The 21,242-nt window shown below is 39.4% G+C and overlaps 2 protein-coding genes across 2 annotated transcripts; one reads left to right on the forward strand and one right to left on the reverse strand.

Moving 5' to 3' along the window:
• The first annotated feature begins 220 nt into the window (after positions 1-220).
• LOC113581536 (activin receptor type-1B-like) lies at positions 221-11,094 on the forward strand. Its single transcript, XM_027016745.2, has 9 exons — positions 221-394; positions 5,026-5,271; positions 5,354-5,611; positions 6,228-6,458; positions 6,586-6,753; positions 6,929-7,085; positions 7,406-7,530; positions 7,874-8,004; positions 8,094-11,094. The coding sequence occupies exons 1-9, from the start codon at positions 331-333 to the stop codon at positions 8,217-8,219; spliced, it is 1,506 nt and encodes a 501-aa protein (XP_026872546.1). The 5' UTR covers positions 221-330; the 3' UTR covers positions 8,220-11,094.
• Positions 11,095-11,899: 805 nt separating this feature from the next.
• prkag1 (protein kinase, AMP-activated, gamma 1 non-catalytic subunit) lies at positions 11,900-20,922 on the reverse strand. Its single transcript, XM_027016746.2, has 13 exons — positions 20,793-20,922; positions 19,142-19,193; positions 18,877-18,977; positions 18,636-18,717; positions 18,482-18,540; positions 16,513-16,558; positions 16,367-16,421; positions 16,152-16,278; positions 15,585-15,750; positions 15,424-15,461; positions 14,929-15,075; positions 13,517-13,616; positions 11,900-13,200 (listed from the first exon to the last, which is right to left on the reverse strand). Exons 1-13 carry the CDS (start codon positions 20,799-20,801, stop codon positions 13,190-13,192), a joined length of 993 nt encoding a protein of 330 aa, XP_026872547.1. The 5' UTR covers positions 20,802-20,922; the 3' UTR covers positions 11,900-13,189.
• Positions 20,923-21,242: the final 320 nt, after the last annotated feature.

Below are 21,242 nucleotides of genomic sequence, written 5' to 3' on the forward strand. Positions count from 1 at the left end.
GGTCGGGGGCGGTAAACGTTTCATCTGTAACCTAGCTATTATGAAACGTTTAACATTTGTATATCATCCTCTTATAATATTTTTTTTACGTATGTAAAATTATCCCACTCGCCACCGAAAAAAAACAGATTTTGGAACGTATATTTAATCGCCGCAGTCAAAAATAAAGCTAATAAAAAAATCCTTCCCTTTAAATGTCCAGCCCTTTAACTACGTCGAGCTCTGTCGGCTGGCTGACGGTGTGTTGTGTGTTTGATGGTTTGAGCTCTGGCTCCCATGTCAATATCACGCTTAAATGTTTAAATGTAATGCGATGGGATTCTTGTGATCATGGATAGAACACAAATGCTAATATTGTCTTTCGTTGTGCTGGGATTTGTCGGAGTATGTGGCGGTGAGTAAAATCTTGTTTACCACAGCGATATTCTGGCTCCGTATTTATTTATTTAATCGCAGCTAACTCGCTGAATTTGGCATTTCCTACAACAACATTATGGCGCTAGGATTGTGTTGCTAGCTAGCTCGTTGGCTAAATTCGTTAAATTATGATTTTATAGCTTTGTCGCGGATTGCTGTTTTTTATCGTGCAATCATTTATCGCTTTTGTGTGTCGTTTATTAGTTGACGTTAGGTTATTACCTAGCAAGCTTTCCAGAGCCACGGAGGACGAGACTCCGGAATGTAACGATAGCTAACCTAGCTATCTTAGCTAGTACACACTTATGAACCAAGATGTGTCTAAACCATTTAGCTAGCTTAGCTGGCTGGTTAAATAGCTAGCTAGCTATAATGCCCTTTTACTGAGCTTCCTAGCTACTTTAAAATAAAAGCTATTACGAACTGAATAAAGGCTAATAAACAATTGTCTCTCGGGACCCAAATTTATTTATATAGCAGGCTTGCTAGCTAGTTAGCTATTTGTTTAAAGGTATTACCTGTGGCTAGCCAACCAGCTTAGCAAGTATGAAAGCAAGCTATTTATTAAAGGGCAGTTCATTTAAATATTCGTACATGGCTAGCTATGATCTTCTTGGCTAATGTGTTCAACTTCAGGTCTCTCATAATCCATTCACGGCAATCCAGTCAACTTCCCATTGTTACCTGTTTAGATAGATATTTAACGTTAGTCTATAACCTATAACATTTTACACTTTTGTTCTCCGTGGCCATATTCATCACATTACAACCGTCTTTACTGGCAAACTTGCAGTGGTCCCGACGATATGAAAGTAAAGTTATTCGTAAACCATTTTAAGGCGTGATTCCACTCTTACCAGTTCAGTTGTTTCTTTTCTCAAATAGGGTGGCTAGCGTTAGCGAAGTTCCAAAACTAAATACTTCTGTCATCGACTGCCCCACCCTCAAGACACACACTGAGTGTTAAAGATATTTGTAATCGTAGAGTATTGTCATATCTTGCCATTCTGAATTTGCGCTACCTGCATGTTCACTGTCCGTTTTGTCTGTGAAAGATGATATTGTAAACAAATTACTGTTTGAGATACTAATAACATCACTATGTTAGAGGCTGGGTCACTGAGTTTGCAATATGCACCGAGTCGAGAGGGCAAAGCGAAGACGGGGCCAGTCTGAGGGGTTGTTGTACGCAGAATTAAAGAGCATCTCCAGCCTACACACCCTTTTGCGTTTTTCTCTTTTTCTCTCTGCCTTCCATCTTTGTTTCCCTTTGTATACCAATACGATAGGGCCGGCAAATTTGAGCATCATATGATACATCCGGTCAATAATTGTTGTCTGGCAGTGTCATGTTCTGCCCGTGCAATATTTCCCTTCTCTCTGTCATGAAAAAAATATATGAATGTATTGTATAGAACATATTGCTACACTTAACCTTCTCAATTTCACAAATCAGAAAGAGGCTTTTGCATACAAACCAACAAAAATACAGATTTAATCTCTCTCTCCATGTATGATCACATACTTGGAGTCTTGCATTAGTGCTACAAGCTGCCTGACCAAACTCTGAATAACAGGGATAGCAGAGCTTAGGTTAGTAGTGAACACAGTGTTGTCTTATCAAGCCAGTATAAACATGGATTGTGTGTTATGGGTTAATCTCTGTAATAGATTGCAGAGCTGAACACACAGCAGAAGCGTGCAGCAGATAATGGAACACCAGCATGCTGGAGTAATGAGCACATTACAGCACACTAATCTAACCTCACCACAGCTCCTTATACACTACATGTTTTTAGATTGTGGGTTTCTATGCAATATTAGAAAAATGGACAAGTTTTGCATTAATAAAACAGCACAGTGTAGTTAGGGATATTTTCTCATTTGCTTGCTTGTTTGTTTAAGTGCTGTCTAAAGCTGTGGTAAAGTTTGCAATTACTACACTGGGAATTCAGTAAGATGCTCTGGCTGCTTCAGATGTGCCTGTGTCCATGACAAATTAGACATGATTTCGTTTTAGTCTCTCTTATCTGCAGCTGGAACTCCAGAAGGGTTTCAATTATCCATTATGATGATTAAAAAAAACAAAACAGGTTTGTCATAATTTGTGACACTGTAATGTTATGTTGCGGCTGGCTACCACCTCGTTGTAACAGGCATCGTATAGTGGCTACATGAGTTAAAGAAACGTGTGCATGGGTCTGTGTCTGTGTGTGCCCGGGTGGCTGTGGGACAAAGCCCATGTACTCGTGCTGCGTAAGTCGTGGCCTGCTTGTCCATGTCTTGTGTTCTTGCTTGTTTTCTGTTGAGAGGCATACTGATGTGTGACGAAAAGAGATCATTCAAATGACAGGGAAGTAGAGAGTAGTGGGAGCTGGGAATTACATTAGACAAACCTAATGCACTGCTAGATTAATCTGAGTGGGAGGAGACGAGGGGTGAAGGCATGCTGGGACATATGAAACATTCCGTCCCACACACCTGAATAACACACACATGCATGTATGCAAAGAGCCAGACTTGTTGCATCTCTCCTTATTGTTTAAGGTCAGTGTGATGACTTTTTAATATTATTATTATTATTATTATTATTAACAGTAATGGCTATTATTACACAGTGTAAAAACAGAAGTGCATACTACAGTTTGAAGTGTGTATGTATGTGTGTGTTGTGGCTGAATATTGTCTTTGTAGACCATGGCAGGTAATTTATCACTCCTTCCTCTCTCTGTGAACTTTAAACAGCGCTGACAGAGCAGAGCAGGGAATAATGCTGCTGCTGGTGGTGTGTATGGGTGTGTGGTGCAGGGTGCAGACACAGGTGGAGTTTGAAGGCTTATTTAAAGATTCATCCAAGTGGCCTATTTTAGAGTTAACTATTTTAACACCAGTCTTCTTCCTGAATAAGTTCCTTGACTAGAACTAAAGGGGAGTCCTAGTTTGCCAAATTTATATGATTTGCTTGATATCTATACTGTCCACTTAAGGTGGGAATGCAAAAATTGCTTGCATGTGTGCTATCTTGGGTCCTGTCCACAGTTCCCCACAGTTTATCCTCTGTGTTTTCTTCCACTGTTCCTAGTTTTGTTTGTGTGTTTGTGTGTGTTTGTGTGTGTTTGTGTGTGTTTGTGTGTGTTTGTGTGTGTTTGTGTGTGTTTGTGTGTGTTTGTGTGTGTTGTGTGTGTTGTGTGTGTGTGTGTGTGTGTGTGTGTGTGTGTGTGTGTGTGTGTAACCAAAGTGCCTGTGTTTCCTTTGAATATGAAATGAAAAGCTGCAGTTATTAAACACACCATATGCAAGTGCTAACATGTCTTAGACCAACAGTGACAGGAAGCTATCAGGGCTGTAGGGACTGGAGTGAGTATGAGTATAAGAGCACATGAATACAAGATACATGATACATGATACAGCCCTGCTCTGACACATTCCTGCAGCCTTAAAGAACCCAAAATGTGTCTAAGCAAACCTGCTGTGCAGACACAGGGAAGAGGACATATCTGAAATGTGGGCTGCACTAGATGTTATTTTCTAGTGGCATCTTTTCACATTTTATATATTCTCATTGGCTGTCTGCCTGGTTATAAAGCCCAGTCTGTATGTGTGAATGTTTGTTTAGGTTTTGAAGTATTTTAGGGACTTGGGGCAGCCTGTATGAATAGAAATGAGAGAGAAAATTTCGCAGGCCATTGAGAGGCTGAGGACACTAAGTTTACTTATAAATCCAGACTTGTACATGCATCCTTGTTTGGGATAAGCTCTTTCCAGTCCTTCAGACACTGCATGTAGAAATGCACTTCAGAAGGTGACTACAACTTGTACTTTATGCAGAGGCTTTGAACCAAGAACTTCACCACAAGACCCATCTCCTCTGCATGGTGTAGGTAAATCTGTCACCTTCGCTATGAGGGTGAGAGATATCACCTCTGTGCAATGGAACATCCAGTAGATTCATATCACCCTCTTTCTTTAAATGAAAAGCTTCTCGTCTCTCCGGCTTATTTCGGCTTGTTGCTTATGCAGACACACTGACATTTAATCGGTAATTTCTAGAAAATATTTTATGTTCAATGGAAGTCATTTGTCTGCTGTTCTCATGTTGTGCCCGTCCCGCAAATCATAAACACAGACCAAGTATTCTAGCTTGCAACTGTCTGTCATGGAAAGCAACAGCACACTACTTGATTTAACTCTACATTTAAATCTGCATTTCTTCATTCTGTCCAGAGATGTGTTCTGGACTGGCTGGACTGTGTTCTTAAAAAAGCAATATTCTAACCCTTACCCTAACCCCAATCAACCTGTCGATTTATACAAGGGCTGTCATTGCTATCATATTACATATCATATTAGAATATTGATTTTTTACATTTATTTTTTAAAAAATCTTCCCTTCAGTTTTTGTGTAGCTCATGAAACACTACACAAATGGCCTTTACTTAAAAGCCCCCTGCTGTTGAAAAGCAAATGGCAGACTGAAGTCGGCACTCTCTGTACAGTGAACATGAAATCATTTTGAAAATGATTTCACAAGTCTGCCCACCCAACGTCCTCTCTTCCTCTCTCTCTCTCTCTCTCTCTCACTTTCTCTCCCTCTTGCTGTGTCTCCAGCCCTGTTGTGCAACTGCACCACATCTCAGTGTGAAAAGAATGGCTACCGGTGTGAGACCACGGGTGCGTGCATGGCATCCACCTCCTTCATCGATGGCCAGGAGCAGCACGTGCGAATCTGCATCGACAAGGACAAGCTAGTACCCCCCGGGCAGCCTTTTTTCTGCCTGAGCGCCGAGGGTCTGCTCAACATCCACTGCTGCTACACAGACTACTGCAACAGCCTGGACCTCAAAGTGCCCTCAGGTGAATAGCCTATGTAAGCTACACAAATTGTTTTTTTGTTTTTTTTTAAATATCCCTCAGAAATGTGATTTCTGTGTCTCAGTGACGGTGCAACCCGACTCGGGAGCACCGATGGGAGGATGGGGCCCGGTGGAGCTGGCAGCAGTGGTAGCGGGCCCCGTGTTCGTGCTTTGTGTCCTGGTGCTGCTGGGTCTCTTCCTCTTCCAGCACCACCAGAGGGCCTACGGCCACAGGCAAAGACTGGAGGTGGAAGACCCCAGCACTGAGCACCTATACCTGGCCAAGGACAAGACCCTGCAGGACCTCATCTACGACCTGTCCACATCAGGCTCAGGATCAGGTGAGCAATGTAGAGAAAGCGCAAGGGTCGTGAAGCGAAGGCAGAGGGTGGTGACCATGCCTGGCTTTGAACCCAGGACTTCCAGGAGACAAATGTGTTCTCTACCCACCAGACCAAAGAGCTGTACTCTCCTGGGGCGATGGTCTCTGTCCCACTGCCCTCTCCTTCCCTCACAGGAGGGGTGGTTCCTTAAACCATGGCCACTCCCCTGATAGGCTCATGCTCTGTAGTGGTCAGTGCATATTTTTTACCACCTGGAAGACTCAGATTGGAGACCAGGCATGGTTGCTGCCCAATGCCTTTGCTACACACTGTTCTAGCACTGTGGCACAAAGGCTTTATTTGGCTTAACACAAAGAAAATTTCATTTGATATAATCTTGTTTGGTTACAAAAGACATTTCAAGCTCTCTTACTGTACTGTAATCAGAGCAGCTTTGAAAGATGAATAGCTGAAGGACTGATTTTCTCTGCATAGCACATATAGGCCAAAACAAGTATGGGCAATTTGATGTCGCCAAATGGAGAAATGATGTGATCAATCTATAGAACTTGACAAACATTTTTCTTTTCTCTCACCTCCTTCCACCCTTTCCCACTCCTTCCTGTGTTGGCAGGTCTACCCTTGTTTGTGCAGAGAACAGTCGCACGGACTATCGTGCTGCAGGAGATCATTGGGAAAGGCCGCTTCGGGGAGGTGTGGAGGGGCAAGTGGAGAGGAGGGGACGTGGCTGTGAAGATCTTCTCCTCTCGGGAGGAGCGTTCCTGGTTCCGTGAGGCTGAGATCTACCAGACCATCATGCTTCGCCACGAGAACATCCTAGGCTTCATTGCTGCCGACAACAAAGGTAAACTAACCCCAAACCAAACAGTCAAACTGTGAGCTGCTGTGGCCCTGAAAAGAACAATGGCTATATAGATGACTAATATACCCATCCATTCTGCAGTATCACACTCTGACTGTTTCTCTTTCAGACAATGGCACATGGACTCAATTGTGGCTGGTCTCTGATTACCATGAGCATGGCTCTCTGTTTGACTACCTGAACCGATACACTGTCACCATCGAGGGCATGATCAAACTGGCACTGTCTGCAGCCAGTGGCCTGGCACACCTGCATATGGAGATACTGGGCACACAGGGTAAGTGTGTGTGTATGTGAGCAAGAAAGCATGTGTGAGTCAAACCATCACAATATTTTTGAAATGGATGAAAAAGATGAGTGTGATTTATATTTTTTTTAATTAATAAAAATAAAAATTTAGATTTTCTGTTGCCTGTTTAATTTAACATGAATGTCTGTCTCTTACCAATCAGGTAAGCCTGGTATTGCTCATCGTGATTTGAAATCTAAGAACATTCTGGTAAAGAAGAACCTCACCTGTGCCATTGCTGATCTGGGCTTGGCAGTACGCCATGAGTCTGCCACGGATACCATTGACATAGCTCCCAACCAGCGCGTTGGCACAAAGAGGTACTGCAAGTGTGTGTGTGTGTGTGTGTGTGTGTGTGTGTGTGTGTGTGTGTGTGTGTGTGTGTGTGTGTGTGTGTGTGTGTGTGTGTGTGTGTGTGTGTGTGTGTGTCCCTCTCTCTCTCTGAACACACACTCCCCATCACCCTCAGCAAACCTTGCATACCCACAGTAGAGAGACGCACCCTACACATTTAAACAGTCTGTCATGTCAAACATGCCAAACATCACCAGTTGTCTGTGTAGTAGCACCCACTACCTACTCTGGCTTCCCTGGCCTTGTCTGCTACATCAGCGCATTGTGTGCCTGTGTATGTGTGCAGGTACATGGCACCCGAGGTGTTGGACGAGAGCATTAACATGCATCACTTTGACTCCTTCAAATGTGCTGATATCTATGCCCTGGGTCTGGTGTACTGGGAGATTGCCCGCCGCTGCAATGCTGGGGGTATGAACAGCTTGAGAGAGAAATGCACCAGCTCTTCTAATAGCACACTGGCCCAGCCAGACTAGCTATATAATATTGTATTGTATGTATTGTAATGAAATATTAAATAGAAAGTGACAGGTCAGCCATGGCTCTTAAGTGTAAGATAGTGAAGACTAGATCTTCCTTTTTGTGGAGTAGAAACCTGTTTGAAGTTATGTTACAGATTGGGAAGAAGTTAAGTTCCTGTTAATGTTAATGGAGAATGCAGCTGTTGTGGCTAGGTATGCAGTTGAGAAGCAGAATAAATAAGCTCTTCTCATCCAAATATGTCTAATGTGTCCTTCATGTTCATCCATGTCAGGTATCCATGAGGAGTACCAGCTGCCCTACTATGACCTGGTGCCCTCTGACCCTTCCATTGAGGAGATGAGAAAAGTGGTGTGTGACCAGAGGTTACGACCAAATGTGCCCAACTGGTGGCAGAGCTATGAGGTACACACACACACACACACACACACACACACACACCCATATTTCCTAGTTGGGTATATGGCCCATGTTTTACCGCCTCCATATCTTAGGCCCTGCGTGTGATGGGGAAGATTATGAGGGAGTGCTGGTATGCCAATGGTGCTGCACGTCTTACTGCTCTACGCATAAAGAAGACCCTGTCGCAGCTCAGCGTGGAAGAGGATGTCAAGATGTGAAAGGAAATGTCAAGCCAAGCCACAACCGAAGGGCGCCGTCAAAAGAAAGTACAAAAGTTCTACTGCTCAAAACTATCCTGCCAGTTTGAAAAGGGAGAAAAAAAAACACTAACCCAGTCCACTGAGTTGTGACGTGGTCTACCTCACCCTCACAGCCAAAACTACTGAGAAACGATCATACTTTCAGCTCCCATGTCCTGACAAACTGAACTTGAACTTCCCTTTCCACAATCCCTTTCTCCATGTATGGCCACAGACTGGAAGTCCTGAACACTACTGATCTACTGTTAGCACTGCTGTTTCTAATCTCTTGCCTATCCCAAGGTAAATGTGGATTACCATTGATTGATTAATGTAATTCTTTTACTTTTTAATGTGATTCTTTAGTTTTGAGCTTTTAATCATCACCTTACAGCAGCAGCTCACTCCATAGTCCACTTCTTAAATTTTGTTCATACATTTACTAGCTGTATATTGTGTAAACTCCAGAATATGGGGGTTGCTTTCATGAAAAATGAAATGTGGAAGTGTGTTTGCACATATCTTATTGCACTCCTTCTGTTATTGTTTTGAAAAATGCTAATTGCCTGTGTTTAAAAGTGATGAGGTTCCTCAGACCTTAGCAGGATATAAAAGAGGAGACAGATTAAGCAGGTAGTCCAAGCAATTCATTTCAGGAGGAGCTGACAAATCTGAAATGAAAAACTTAATGTTGTGACACTACTGACACACATGTGGGCTTGAATAAGATTAATGAGAGCCAGAGTGTGGTTGAAACCTATTTTTTAATGTGAATCATGAATTTGTCTGTTTAGCCACATTGTTTCTTTTGATTGAGCAATGTTAGGTCAGCCACATTGAAATTGTCATCATAATCTTTTTTGCATGTGTCTTACAATGTTTTGTGAGCATGAACTGGATAATTGCCAACTCCATCTATGAAACACACTTGTGAATGGTACATTTATATATTTATTTTAGATTTTAGAGTCTCCATTTGTACTTTTTTAGTGTCATTAGGACTCCCTTGTACTCCACAAGCAAAGCTAATGTACATAGACTTTATTTTTTGGAAGGTACAGAAATGTACATATCTTGACCTGGTTTTGATTTTAGATTGCTTTGATACTAAGATAATTGAAAGTGTTGGAGAGGATTTTTTTGTACATTGAGTGACCTTTAGCTGCTGCCAGAGAGGGCCTATAGTGCCGTGCTGGAGCTGGAGAGAGCTGTTGGCTCCAACTGTCTGAATATGTCCCAGTCTGAACACGGCAATGTTCACTGAACTGCCATGTCTGTTGGCAGTTGTCAGAAAGGGTGCATAGCCTAATGTACAGGGCTGCTTTCCCAGAGCAGGATTAGTCCTGGATCTAGACTGAGAGAAAATTTCAACGATGAATCACCACTTAAAATACAATTTAACCCATGACTAGGCTTAATCTGGGTCCAGGAAGCCAGCCCAAAGTACAGTTTCAGGAGATTCACTTTGTTGCTTTTCACTGTAGCGTCAAATCATGCAACACTTATGATAATACCTATTTATTAGTTAACATTTAACCATAAAACTAGAGCTTAGTACACTTTAAGGTTCACTCAGTATTCACAGGGAACACATCATGTAGGAATAATTGCCTGACAAACCAAAAGGCTCTTGGTCTTTTAATCTTACACCCAGAGTGTGAGAATATAGACACAGGGTAGGAGACCCTGTAATGGCTCCTGTTAAAACCGAGATTAGTGGCCTGTGCTGTTTTTACACTGTATTTTTGACTACTGTACCTTAGACAACCTGAGTTACTTTTCTATATTCACTCAGTACTACTGCCCTGTTCTTGCTCACGCTCCTGTACTCTTCTTGATATGCAAGATGTAAATAGTTTGTATAATGTATGATTTTTTGATGTCAGAATTTTTGATCCTGTAGACAGTTTTGGTCTTGAAGCTTGCAGTATTTTTGTGATTTTATTTTCTTTGGTGAGTGTATATTCAAAGGTACTATTCTTCTCAGTCTTTCTCCATCATTTCTTTCAGTCCCTATAGAATATTAGAGGAAACTGTTGTAGTGCTTTATGTACCAAATTGATTGTTTGCAGTATAGTTACTCAGTCTTAATGATAGGTGCACAGATACTGACTAAACATATAGGATACATAAACTATGAAAGGAAAACAGTTCTTTTTCTCTCAGATTCAAAGATATCTTGGCAAGAAATTGTTAATCAAAACCTCTAGCACGTGAAAGCCAAAAAATGTATATATTTGTGGTAAAGGTTGGTTTTTTTTAAGCCTTGTTGTAGGGAAATATTATTTGTGTTTATTACACTGGATTACACTACTGAAGTACATGTTACTCAAAAGGTAAATTTACAAGTTAAATCCATTCTGCTGATCCTGAGAGTTCTCACAGGGCAATATCAATGAATTATGATATTTTTAGGTACAGATGAGAACTGTTTTACCTCTACTTTATTTCTGTACTGTTAATCTTTTTTTTTTTTTTTCTCTTTGGTTTTGAGCTCTCTAGCTGAAAATGTCTGTACATACATATTTATGGCTTCCTGACAAGGTTACTGCTGCTGGGGGGCTTTGGAGCAATGAGCATAGTCAGGGTCATAATGATGAATTTAGGCTTGCCAGAACGATTCTAATTCAGAAGACACCTGTGCATCTCCCACACCTCAAATGCCACATTATTAATGGTATACAGGCACAATATGAGCTCTGTGTATTCCTGTGACAAAAGGTATGGAGAAAATTGACCCTCAAATCTAAAATGACAATAATCTCACTGAGCTCCTAAACCCAATGAGAGTCTTTTCAGGAAGTTTCCAATCATGTACATAGGTAATATACAGTAATAAAAAGATTTTACTAAAGTTTAGTCTTCATTTTTTTCTTACCTTTTCAATTGCTTGTTTTTGCATTTATGTATTGAAATAATTTAAATTTGCAAAATGTGTACAGCTTCTGCATGTGCTAGCACTAGTCTGTTTTTCTGTTCCTCTTGTGAGGTGTTTTTTCTGGAGAAACACATCAATAACTTTTCCATCACAGTTTTAATCTAAATTAACATCATTCATACTTTTTAAAAACACCATTTCTATAACTCTGAGAACAAAGACTTAGATTTTTCCAACAGAGCACTTCGCACTGCAATACAGACAGCATCTCAGTCAATTACCAAGCATCTTTTTAAAGATACATTTTATTTGTCATGCATTAAATTATAAATTGGCATGGAATATAAAATATTTCTGAATTATGTACATATTCATTTGTATACATATTTAATTATTTAGAGAATGAATAAGAAAAAAGATCAGAATATGATGGAATGTCCTTTAACTCACCTTTCTGGGACTAGTGCAGTGGCCCTACATGATGAACTACACCAAACAAAAGGGGCCTATCTTTCTGCATAGGAAGCACACGTGTGATCAAAGGTACTGATCTCACAAATCAAGTCCTCACACTAAACTGGCTTTATTTTCAACTGTGCCTGTGAACAATATCTCCTAATGTGTGAAAGCATTTCACTGGCGTTCAACCCTGTAACTAACTTGGTCTAATGCAATGGAACATGTTGAATCAAATAACACACTCACGTCTATGCTAATCATAACCATGTTTGGTTTAAAATCATTAGTTAATGACACTCTCTGTTTTTCCACTGTAATTGCATTTTTATACTTTGTTTCAGTCATGCCTAAAATAGGAAGTTTCACTATACATTACAAAACAAGGGGATGTTTCTATCCACTTAACCATACTGTTGAAAAATGGGATGGGATGCCAATCCAATAAAAACCAAAAACACACAATTACATTAATATTCTGTTAACAATAAAAAGAGTAAACAGCAAAATTCATAATTTCACATTGTAGGGGGACAAAAAGTAGGTTCTGTAATCCTTTAGTGCAGCCTCTAGTGTGCTCTAGTTCAGAGCAAAAACAAATAGCTGCATGGTGATTGTGTGTGTTCCCATATGACAAGCAGAGAGCACCTGATATTAAATGTGCACAGGAGACCATTTTACTGAAGAACAGGTGGCCAGCTCAAGGAAAGAGTATATAACAGGTCCTATATACTTCAAATATCTGAGTGAAATAACTAATGGAGGGCCAGTTTCCTGTTATTCATATAAGGTTAAGGAACGTGAAACCATACCATCTCTCTACTCTTAGGTGTCTGATACACATGAATCTTGGTAATCCGTGGTTTGTATATTTTCATCGAGTTGAGCCACACTACTGCTGTGAGAAACACTGTAAAGCACAGCCTATACTTCCTCATCATTCTTTAAATCACACATTGCCACTGAAGTGGACCATAAATACTCTTTGAAATTGGTTCCCTCAACTAAATGCCAATATACTGATAAACCTACATCTTAATACTTTAATAAAATCCAATCCGGGTGAAAAGAAAAGTGGATTGTCTGTCTGTGGAACTGATATACCCTTTCATCATTTTCAGATGTAAACTGTGCATAAACAGCAGCACTGTGAGTTCTGTTTTGTTTGTTGTGTGTGTGTGTGTGTGCACACACATTGCCATGACTACGTTGTCTTCTTTCTCTAATGCCTAGGTTAGTATTGCTAGATTTTCCTTCACGTTCATTTTCCCCTCACAGAGCAAGAGTTCATCGTTTGTACCAACTAGCAAACAGGCACAAGAACACATCACATCCCAAACATCTAAAACAATCTGGAGTTTCAGTATTTCAAAAAAGGAGACGTTTTGGAAATCTTTCTTTTCCTTTCCACACACCAAGATATGACAATTCCTTGCTCATGCTTGTTTCTTGTTTGGCTGCTGAAGGTGAATCGATTGCCATCCAAATCCTATTAAGTCTTTTATTAAGCCTTTTTTCAACGGCCACAAGTCCTTTCCCCCTCCTCATCACCTCCTGTGTCCTCTTACACCCACCTCGCTTCCTAGTCAAAGGAGAAGCAGATGATCGTCTCTCATCAGGCTGACCCTGGATGAAAGCATGAGCTGTGTGTCAATTCTGTTGACAAGAGCACTGCAGTGTTCACAATAGCAATTGAACTGCAATATACAATTGAGCATATTTTGTTTTGAATAAATCAACTGGAAAATTGTTTTTACTGTCAAACATCAAAATATCCAACAATGGTGATGTCAAACGACGCACCATGCTCGAAGCAATCATCTATATTTGTTATAAAGTGGTACTACTAAAACCAAACACTTTCAGAAACAAATTTTCTGAAAGGACAAAGAAAACATGACAGGACCCATTTTATAGCAAGATACTATTAAAATGGTCTTACCATTGTCTCCATTAGTGAGCACAAGAGCCTGCAGAACATCTGAGAGAGAAACAATGCCCTTCACCACCTCATGATCATCTATCATCACTAACCTATGAACCTAGAGAATGTGTGGCAAAAAACAAGACAGAAACCGAGAGAAAAAGAATGAGTGGGAAAGAGCCATGGTCATGTACTACTGACAGAGATAAAGGAAGTCATGCACTGTTCAACAAGTTTACCTGAGGCTAATCAAATAGATTATGCCTCGTGCTTTGTGAGTATTAAAATGCTTATATTATACAGTGGTGCTTGAAAGGGCGTGAAGCCTTTGAGAAGCTAAGGTTTTGGCATAAACTTGACCTACAACTTCATGTCATAAAAATAGATCAAGGAAAACAAAACCAAATGAGACAAAAACACTTATTGAGGAAAAATTATTTAAATGTTACGTATCTGTGAGTGGCAAAGGTATGTGAAACTTTGCTTTCCCCATGTGGTGGGACCCATTATGCAGCAATAACAATTTTAACCCATTCGTCTGTACAATACAGCTTTATATCAGTTAGCTCACGCTTTAATCCAAAGTGACTTGCAGTTATGACTGAACACAATCTGAGCGGTTGAGTGTTAAGGGCCTTGCTCTGGGGTACAACAGTGGCATCCTGGTGGTTGTAGGGCTTGAACTGGCAACCTTCTGGTTGTTAGCTGAAAACTACAGCTACCCTGCCCTATGTCTGCATATTGATCATCCACCCATGAACAGCTTGCTTCATGTCCTTCCACAACATTTCTGTTGGATTAAGGTCAAGACTGACTTGGCCATTGCAAAACCTTAATTTTATTCTTTTTTAAACATTAATTGGTAGAACAACTTGTGCGCTTAGGGCCATTGTCTGCGTGACCTACGTTCTCTTGAGAATTTGTAACATTTTCCAGCCTGATATGCATCAACAACTTTTTCTGAGGTCCTCAGAAATCTCCTTTGTTCATGCCATGATTTCATCTTCAATTTATTTGATAATCCTAAAGGTTCACATACTTTTGCCCCTCACAGATATGTAATATTAGATCATTTCCCTCGATGAGTCTAATATTTTTTGTCTCATTTATTTGGTTCCCTTTATCTACTTTTAGGGCTTCTGTCACCATCTGATGAACTTTTAGGTCAAATTTATGCAGAAGTATAGAAACTTCTAAAGAGTTCACATACTTTCAAGCACTGTATTTGCTAGTTTAAGGTACTAATAAAGTAAGGACAACTTGTGAATTCAGGGAGTCAAAGTTAATTAATGAATCTAGGCTGCTTATTTACAAACTCTACTATTTTAAATAAAATATTTATAATTAACCTGGAAATAAAAGAGGAAAAAACAACAATGACAAGAACCGTTACGGAGGTGTGTGCATGAGGGTCAGCATTTGGGCCTCACTTCAGCCTCCACCAGTCTGTTGATGATGGCCTCCAGGGTCTCATGTGCTTGGCATGTGAGAACTCCCTCAAAGTACTGTGAGCGATGTTGAAGGGCTTTGGTCACAGTAATATCCAGGTTGTTATACGTCTTCTCCGCAGCTAAGTTCTAATACAGCAACAAGGCAAGGGAGAAAGATGCCTGAACCTCAATGTTGTTCATAAAGTACAGCCTGACTCATAAATAAGCCGGAGGGTATCTTACATCAACCCTGTGGTGTGACCACACACCCCTCAACAAGTCACAACAATTCTTATGCCTTGACACAGACTTATACTGTTACCCATCTGACTCCACACACACACAATATTTTATTTACACACACACACATATATATATATATATATATATATATATATATATATATATATATATAGACACACACACACACACACACACACACACACACACACACACACACACACACACACACACACACACACACACACCACTTACTATGACATCAAATTTGGAGTAGATGTCAACAACTCTTCCTGTGGGGCAGAGGGAAAGAGAGGGCCAAGATTAGCAGAGATTAATGTGGCGATACATTTACACTCTGGATCACTGAACTGAGACTAGTTTTCAGCTTTCACATAAATCCCTCTCATGCTCACCATTATCATCAACCACAGGCAGGGCAGATACTCTCTGGTCGACAAAGATTCCCAGTGCAGTATAGAGAGGTGTGTCAGACTGGACCACTGCAATGTTCTGAAATGTTCCAATATTAAGATCCTCCAGAGTCTGTGAAAGGAATGCTGGTTTGGGCATCTCTGAAATCTGAAAACAGCAGAAGACTAAGAATCAGTGGAATATGCTAGCTAAATCATTTTGAAAAGTAAAGCACCACATTAAACCATACTATACAAGACCATTACATGCATTATATGCCATTATTAAAAGGAAACAATGGACAAAGCAAAGCAGGTTTGGTATACATTTTAAAACAGGAGAGGATTTTCAGACAACTTTTCAGACCATGTAAAAAATCATTTTATATACATTTCTATTAAAGTATTTGTATAAAATAGCAATACATTAATCTTCCAAATCTTAAAGACGTCTTTAATTGCAGATTTTACAAACGGGGTGTGTTAATGACCAAGTTAGGCCTCCACTTCCTCTGCTGCATATGATGGAATATCCCTAAGGAGTTCCTCACCCAGGGAACTCGCACTTACAAAGAGTTTGAGGAACTTTAGGATCCTCTTGTGCGTGAGGATGTAGAGTGTGTTCCCCGTCAGAGGGTCAATCACCGGCAATCTGTGGATCTTGTGCTTTAGCAGAGATGACACGGCATCGTAGAGACTTGAGGAGAGAGTGAGAAGTGAGGCCAATTGAGTAGGCCAACACAACATAATCCATATACATTTCCTTCAGATACGCTAAATCTTACCTGGCATTAGGGGATATGCTAACAAGAGGTTTGAAGGAGTCTTGAAGGTAGACCTCTATTAAGGAACACAAAAGATTACAATGTATATTACAGTGACTATATATATAAAAGTAAAATTATTTGCTGTCATTTGATAAGTTTCTTACCTCTCCACGTCTCTATTTTATGTTCTTCCAATTCATATATCTGAACCTAAGACAGTAATCAGATAAAAATACACAGTTGAAGTCAACTTTACATTACACCTTAGCCATATTCATTAAAACATTTTTTTCACAATTCTTGACAAACATATAAACCTAGTACACATTCCCTCTTGGGTAAGTTAGGATTACTACTAGATTATAGGTAAAATGTCATAATACTAAACACAATGATTTGCTTCAGCTTTTATTCATTTCATCACATTCGCAGTGGCTCAGAAGTGTACATACATGTGGTTAGCATTTGGTAGCACTGCATTTAAATTGCCTAACTTGGGTCAAACGTTTCAGGTAGCCTTACACATGCTTCTCACAATACATTGCTGGAATTTTAGCTCATCCCTCCTAACAGAAGCAGTGTAACTGAGTCAGGTTTGTAGGCCTCCTTGCTTGCACACGCCTTTTCAGTCCTGCCCATAAATTTTCAATGGGACTGAGGTCATGACTGTGATGGCCACTTCATTATCTTCACCTTGTTGTCTTTAAGCCATTTTGTCACAACTCTGGAAGTATGTTTGAGGTCATTGTCCATTTGCAAGACCCATATGTGCTGAGGCTTCAACTTCCTGGCTTATGTCTTGAGATGATTTTTCAAAATCTCCACATAATTTTCTTTCCTCAGATGTACACCAGTCCCTCCTGCAGCAAAGCACACCCACAACATGATGCTGCCACCTTTGTGCTTCACTGTTGGGATGGTGTTCCTTGGCTTGCAAGCCTTCCTCTTTTTTTCTATGGTCATTATAACCAAACATTTTTTCTTTCCTCAGACCAGAGGACATTTGCCTGAAAGGTAAGAAATGTCCCCATTCGCAGTTGCAAACTTTAATCGGACTTTTATAGAGGTTTTAGAGCATTTTTGCTGAGTGGCCTTTCGGGTCACTTTTGATAGAGGTCACTTTTTATTATTGATAAATACTTTTGTACTTGTTTCGTCCGGCATCGTCACAAGGTTGTTTGTTTGTTGTTCTTGCATTGTTTTGTATTTTTCGTTCCAAAGGATGTTCATGTCTAGCAGACAGAACACATCTCCTTCCTGATCAGCATACTGGTTGTGTGGTCCCATGGTGTATAAACTTGCATATTATTGTTTGAACAGATGAATGTGGTACCTTCAGGCATGTGGAAATTGCTCCCAAGGACGTACTAGACTTGTGGAGGTTCACAATTATTCTTCTGATGTCTTGTCAGATTTCTTTTGATTTCCCCCAAGATGTCAAGCAAACATGGGAACGTAGGCCTTTAAGGTATACCTCTAATTAACTCAAACGATGTCAGTCAGCCTATCAGAAGCTTCTAAAGCTATGACATTGTTTTCTGGAATTTTTTCAAGCTATTTAAGGGCACAGTAAAAGTTGTGTTTGTAAAAGGCTGATCCACTATAATTTTGATATAGTAAATTATAAGTGAAATGATCACCTTATAAACATTTGCTGGAAAAATGGTTTGTTTCAGGTAAAAAGCAGATATCCTAAATAAATTGCTAAAACTATAGTTTGCTGACATGCAATCTGTGGAGGGAATAAATGAGTATGAATTACTTCAACCTAAGTGTATCTAAACTTATGACTGTAAATAGATCTCAAAGTTCATCAGTATCTGACTAAGACTGCTGCATTTGAGTTTGCTGTGTTTCATGTACATAAATAAATGTAATGTATATAATGTCTATGAATACTCTGCATCAATTATAATAATAATATTTATTATTAATAATAATAATTATTATTGGCAGTAGCAATTTTACAAAACTTACATTACACTCATTTCAGTGCATTACACAGGCTAGACAAGGTATCAACTTTATTAACTTAATAATAATAATAATAATAATAATGTATTATTATTATTATTATTATTATTATTATTATTATTATTATTATTATTAATAGAATAATAAATTGGTATTTACCAGTGGTGACTTGTAGTAGCGATGAAGTATGTTGATAAAGTCTGTTATGGTCAACATACCTACAAAATTATAGTGTTTAGTGTGTAGCAGAAAAGTGGAACACGAATACTTGCTGTAAATAAACATTAAAAAAAAACAAAAACAAAATACATACCCACAAAGCATTGCTTTTTGCTGTCCCAGAGAGGGGCTGCTCTCACCCCATTGGAGACCAGAGCAAAAAATGCCTTTTTCACCTGGTAAAGTATGGAGAGAAAGAAAAGATCTCTTTTTCCTCTTACAAACTCCCCTGTGATAAAAAAAAACATCTAAAACCTTACAAATAACTTTACCAACAGACAGCATATTTAAAAGTAAATGAGTGCAAACCAACCCCTCTTATCTACCAGTCTTACCTGCAGAGAGGTGTCAAACACCACCAATTTGGAGCTGGTCGGCACCAGATCATAGCAGCGGTGTGACTTCATGAAGCAAGTGTACACATTGCGTTCAGGATCTAGAGTGACAGTAAAAGAATTAGAAAAACAAACAATGCTTTAAACTTCAGTCCAACCTGTTCAAACTTCAGTATCTCCCTATTTATTCCAACTAGCTTTAGAACTGATTACAAAATCTGTGTTCAGTTATGACCACAATATAGTATTCATTACAACTTCTTACCTTCTGTGTGTGACTCCTTTTTCCCTTCAAAGTCATCAAGAACTGCAGGAACCTTAAAGAAATTAGAAGCACAATCTTTAGACACAAAAGTTATGTACACTGTCCCAAATCACTTTTGTTGGCTTTGAACAAACACTACCACCTTCTTTCTCTCACTTTGATAATCTTCTTATGAAAAATATTTAGACTGTTTACAAGGAGATTCTGCTTAGCTGGAATTTAGACAGCATGCCATTTATTTTAAAATCTTAAACCTTCCTTGTAATTGCATATTGGTTAAATAAGATGTCTGAGCCTTGAGCTCAAGACCCTTGTGCAGAAAGAACTGTCAATGAATTCGTATTAATTCTGAAGCATTTTTAGTAATGATTGCTCAGCACCATTATATAATGGTAATAAGGAATTACACATCTCCCAGGCCAATTCTTGTTGTATTTCGGGATAGGATGAGTAGAATTAGGATAAACTATGCTACAACAAATTTTTAGTGGGTAAAGCAGAACAGAAGCAGAATTATCCATGCAATCAACATGACATCCCAAGTCCAGTCTGTCTAAGTCTAAAGACTTCCAACTTTAACAGTTCTTAATCGAGATATAGAATGAGAGCACGGAATATTAAAAGTAGTTAGCAGGAATTTTCCTTTGGGTAAAACCTTACATATAGCCTACTAATTCTATCCGAGTCAACCAACTTCCGTCTAGAACAACTTCATCTAGAACAAAATGAACAAATACTATATAAAAAAAATCACTTATAAGCAATGGAGAAGTATATCCATTTTCATTAACATGAGGCACACGCTATAAATAATGCAAATAATGATCTTTATTCTTTACCCTGCAGGGATCCTGTCCGCCCAGGACACTGAACTGTTTTCATCATCTTACATTAAAAGGAAGGTTGCCATAAAATTGTGTCAGTGATGTAGCAAGGCAGTTCGCCAACACTACCTACACACATAGCTACGCCCACACATCGAAATATTTTATTAATGGAAATCTAGCTAGCTAACTTACAATACATATATTAGGAAGCCGTCGTTTAAATCTCTGGGTAATAAAATGCGAGAGAACTAGCTACCTAGGTTGGATACTTGCATCGATACCAAATATAGGGTTACTGAGCATAGCGACAACAAAAACAAGTTATTTATTATCAAGTTGGATAACATAACGTTACATTTAACAATATATTGAGTAGCTAGCTATTATTTGTTATCAAGGTAAATAGCTAGCTTATCCATGCAACTACGTTACATTCAACGAGATATAAGCTAAGTAGCTAGCTAGCTATTAGCCAAGTTGGCTTTTATCGTAAAGTGCAATTAGTCTTCAAAACGTTAAGTAACCGCTAGCTAACCTAGCTAGCTAGCTAATGATGTTTTAATTAGCGAGTGTAAAACATCTAGCTAGCATAGCTAAGATAACTAACTTCTTATCACTTTACGTGCGTTTTACCTAAATCCGTCAAGCACATGAAGTTGTAACTCCTTCACTTGGCGTGTATGTGTAAAGCAGCTAACGCTAACTTTGTAGTAAAGATAACCTGTTAGCTAGCTAGCTATCTTAGCTTTGTTTGTCCAAAGGGGATGTTGTTGCGTTGGCTTGTTAAACTGGGTCCCAGAATATTTTTAGCTCAAGATACTCACACACTCCATGTTCCATACACAATCTTCAAAAGATGCTCTTGTTTCAATCCCCTAATCCTCCTCACAAACACTCTGAAAACTGTCCGTGTGGGGAAGTTGAAATGAGGCTTGTTAGATCGGAGGACGCGTACGGGCAAACCGGAAATGACGATATTTGCAAATACGTATATCGGCGAAAATCCCTCGGTCCTAGTATCACACTAGATATAGCAAAACCAAAGGAAGGATTATTAAACAGTTTATTTTTAGGCATAGTGTGCAATTTTGAGACATTATTTTGTGCCAATTTTTTACATTTACAGCATGGACGTTTAGGTTGAGATATATGAAAACCAAACGTTAAACATATTTATAGACAGGTTTTATATCAAAATTTCTATCCATGCACAAGCAATAAAAGATGGTGAATCTTAAATATGAATATGCAGTCAGTATTCTTTACAGCCACTC

This window comes from Electrophorus electricus, chromosome 3 (genome assembly GCF_013358815.1).
Source record: "Electrophorus electricus isolate fEleEle1 chromosome 3, fEleEle1.pri, whole genome shotgun sequence".
NCBI classification, from domain to species: Eukaryota; Metazoa; Chordata; class Actinopteri; order Gymnotiformes; family Gymnotidae; genus Electrophorus; species Electrophorus electricus.

Bases quoted from the DNA above. Each gene is read 5' to 3' on its own strand.
- LOC113581536 (XM_027016745.2), top strand. From the start codon at position 331: ATGGATAGAACACAAATGCTAATATTGTCTTTCGTTGTGCTGGGATTT. The intron at 5,272-5,353 runs GTGAATAGCCTA...TCTGTGTCTCAG, and splicing joins GGACCTCAAAGTGCCCTCAG to TGACGGTGCAACCCGACTCG. The intron at 7,086-7,405 runs GTACTGCAAGTG...GTATGTGTGCAG, and splicing joins CAGCGCGTTGGCACAAAGAG to GTACATGGCACCCGAGGTGT.
- prkag1 (XM_027016746.2), bottom strand. The intron at 16,279-16,366 runs GTAAGATTTAGC...TCTCTCCTCAAG, and splicing joins AGCATATCCCCTAATGCCAG to TCTCTACGATGCCGTGTCAT. The intron at 13,617-14,928 runs GTGAGGCCCAAA...CACATTCTCTAG, and splicing joins ACAGACTGGTGGAGGCTGAA to GTTCATAGGTTAGTGATGAT.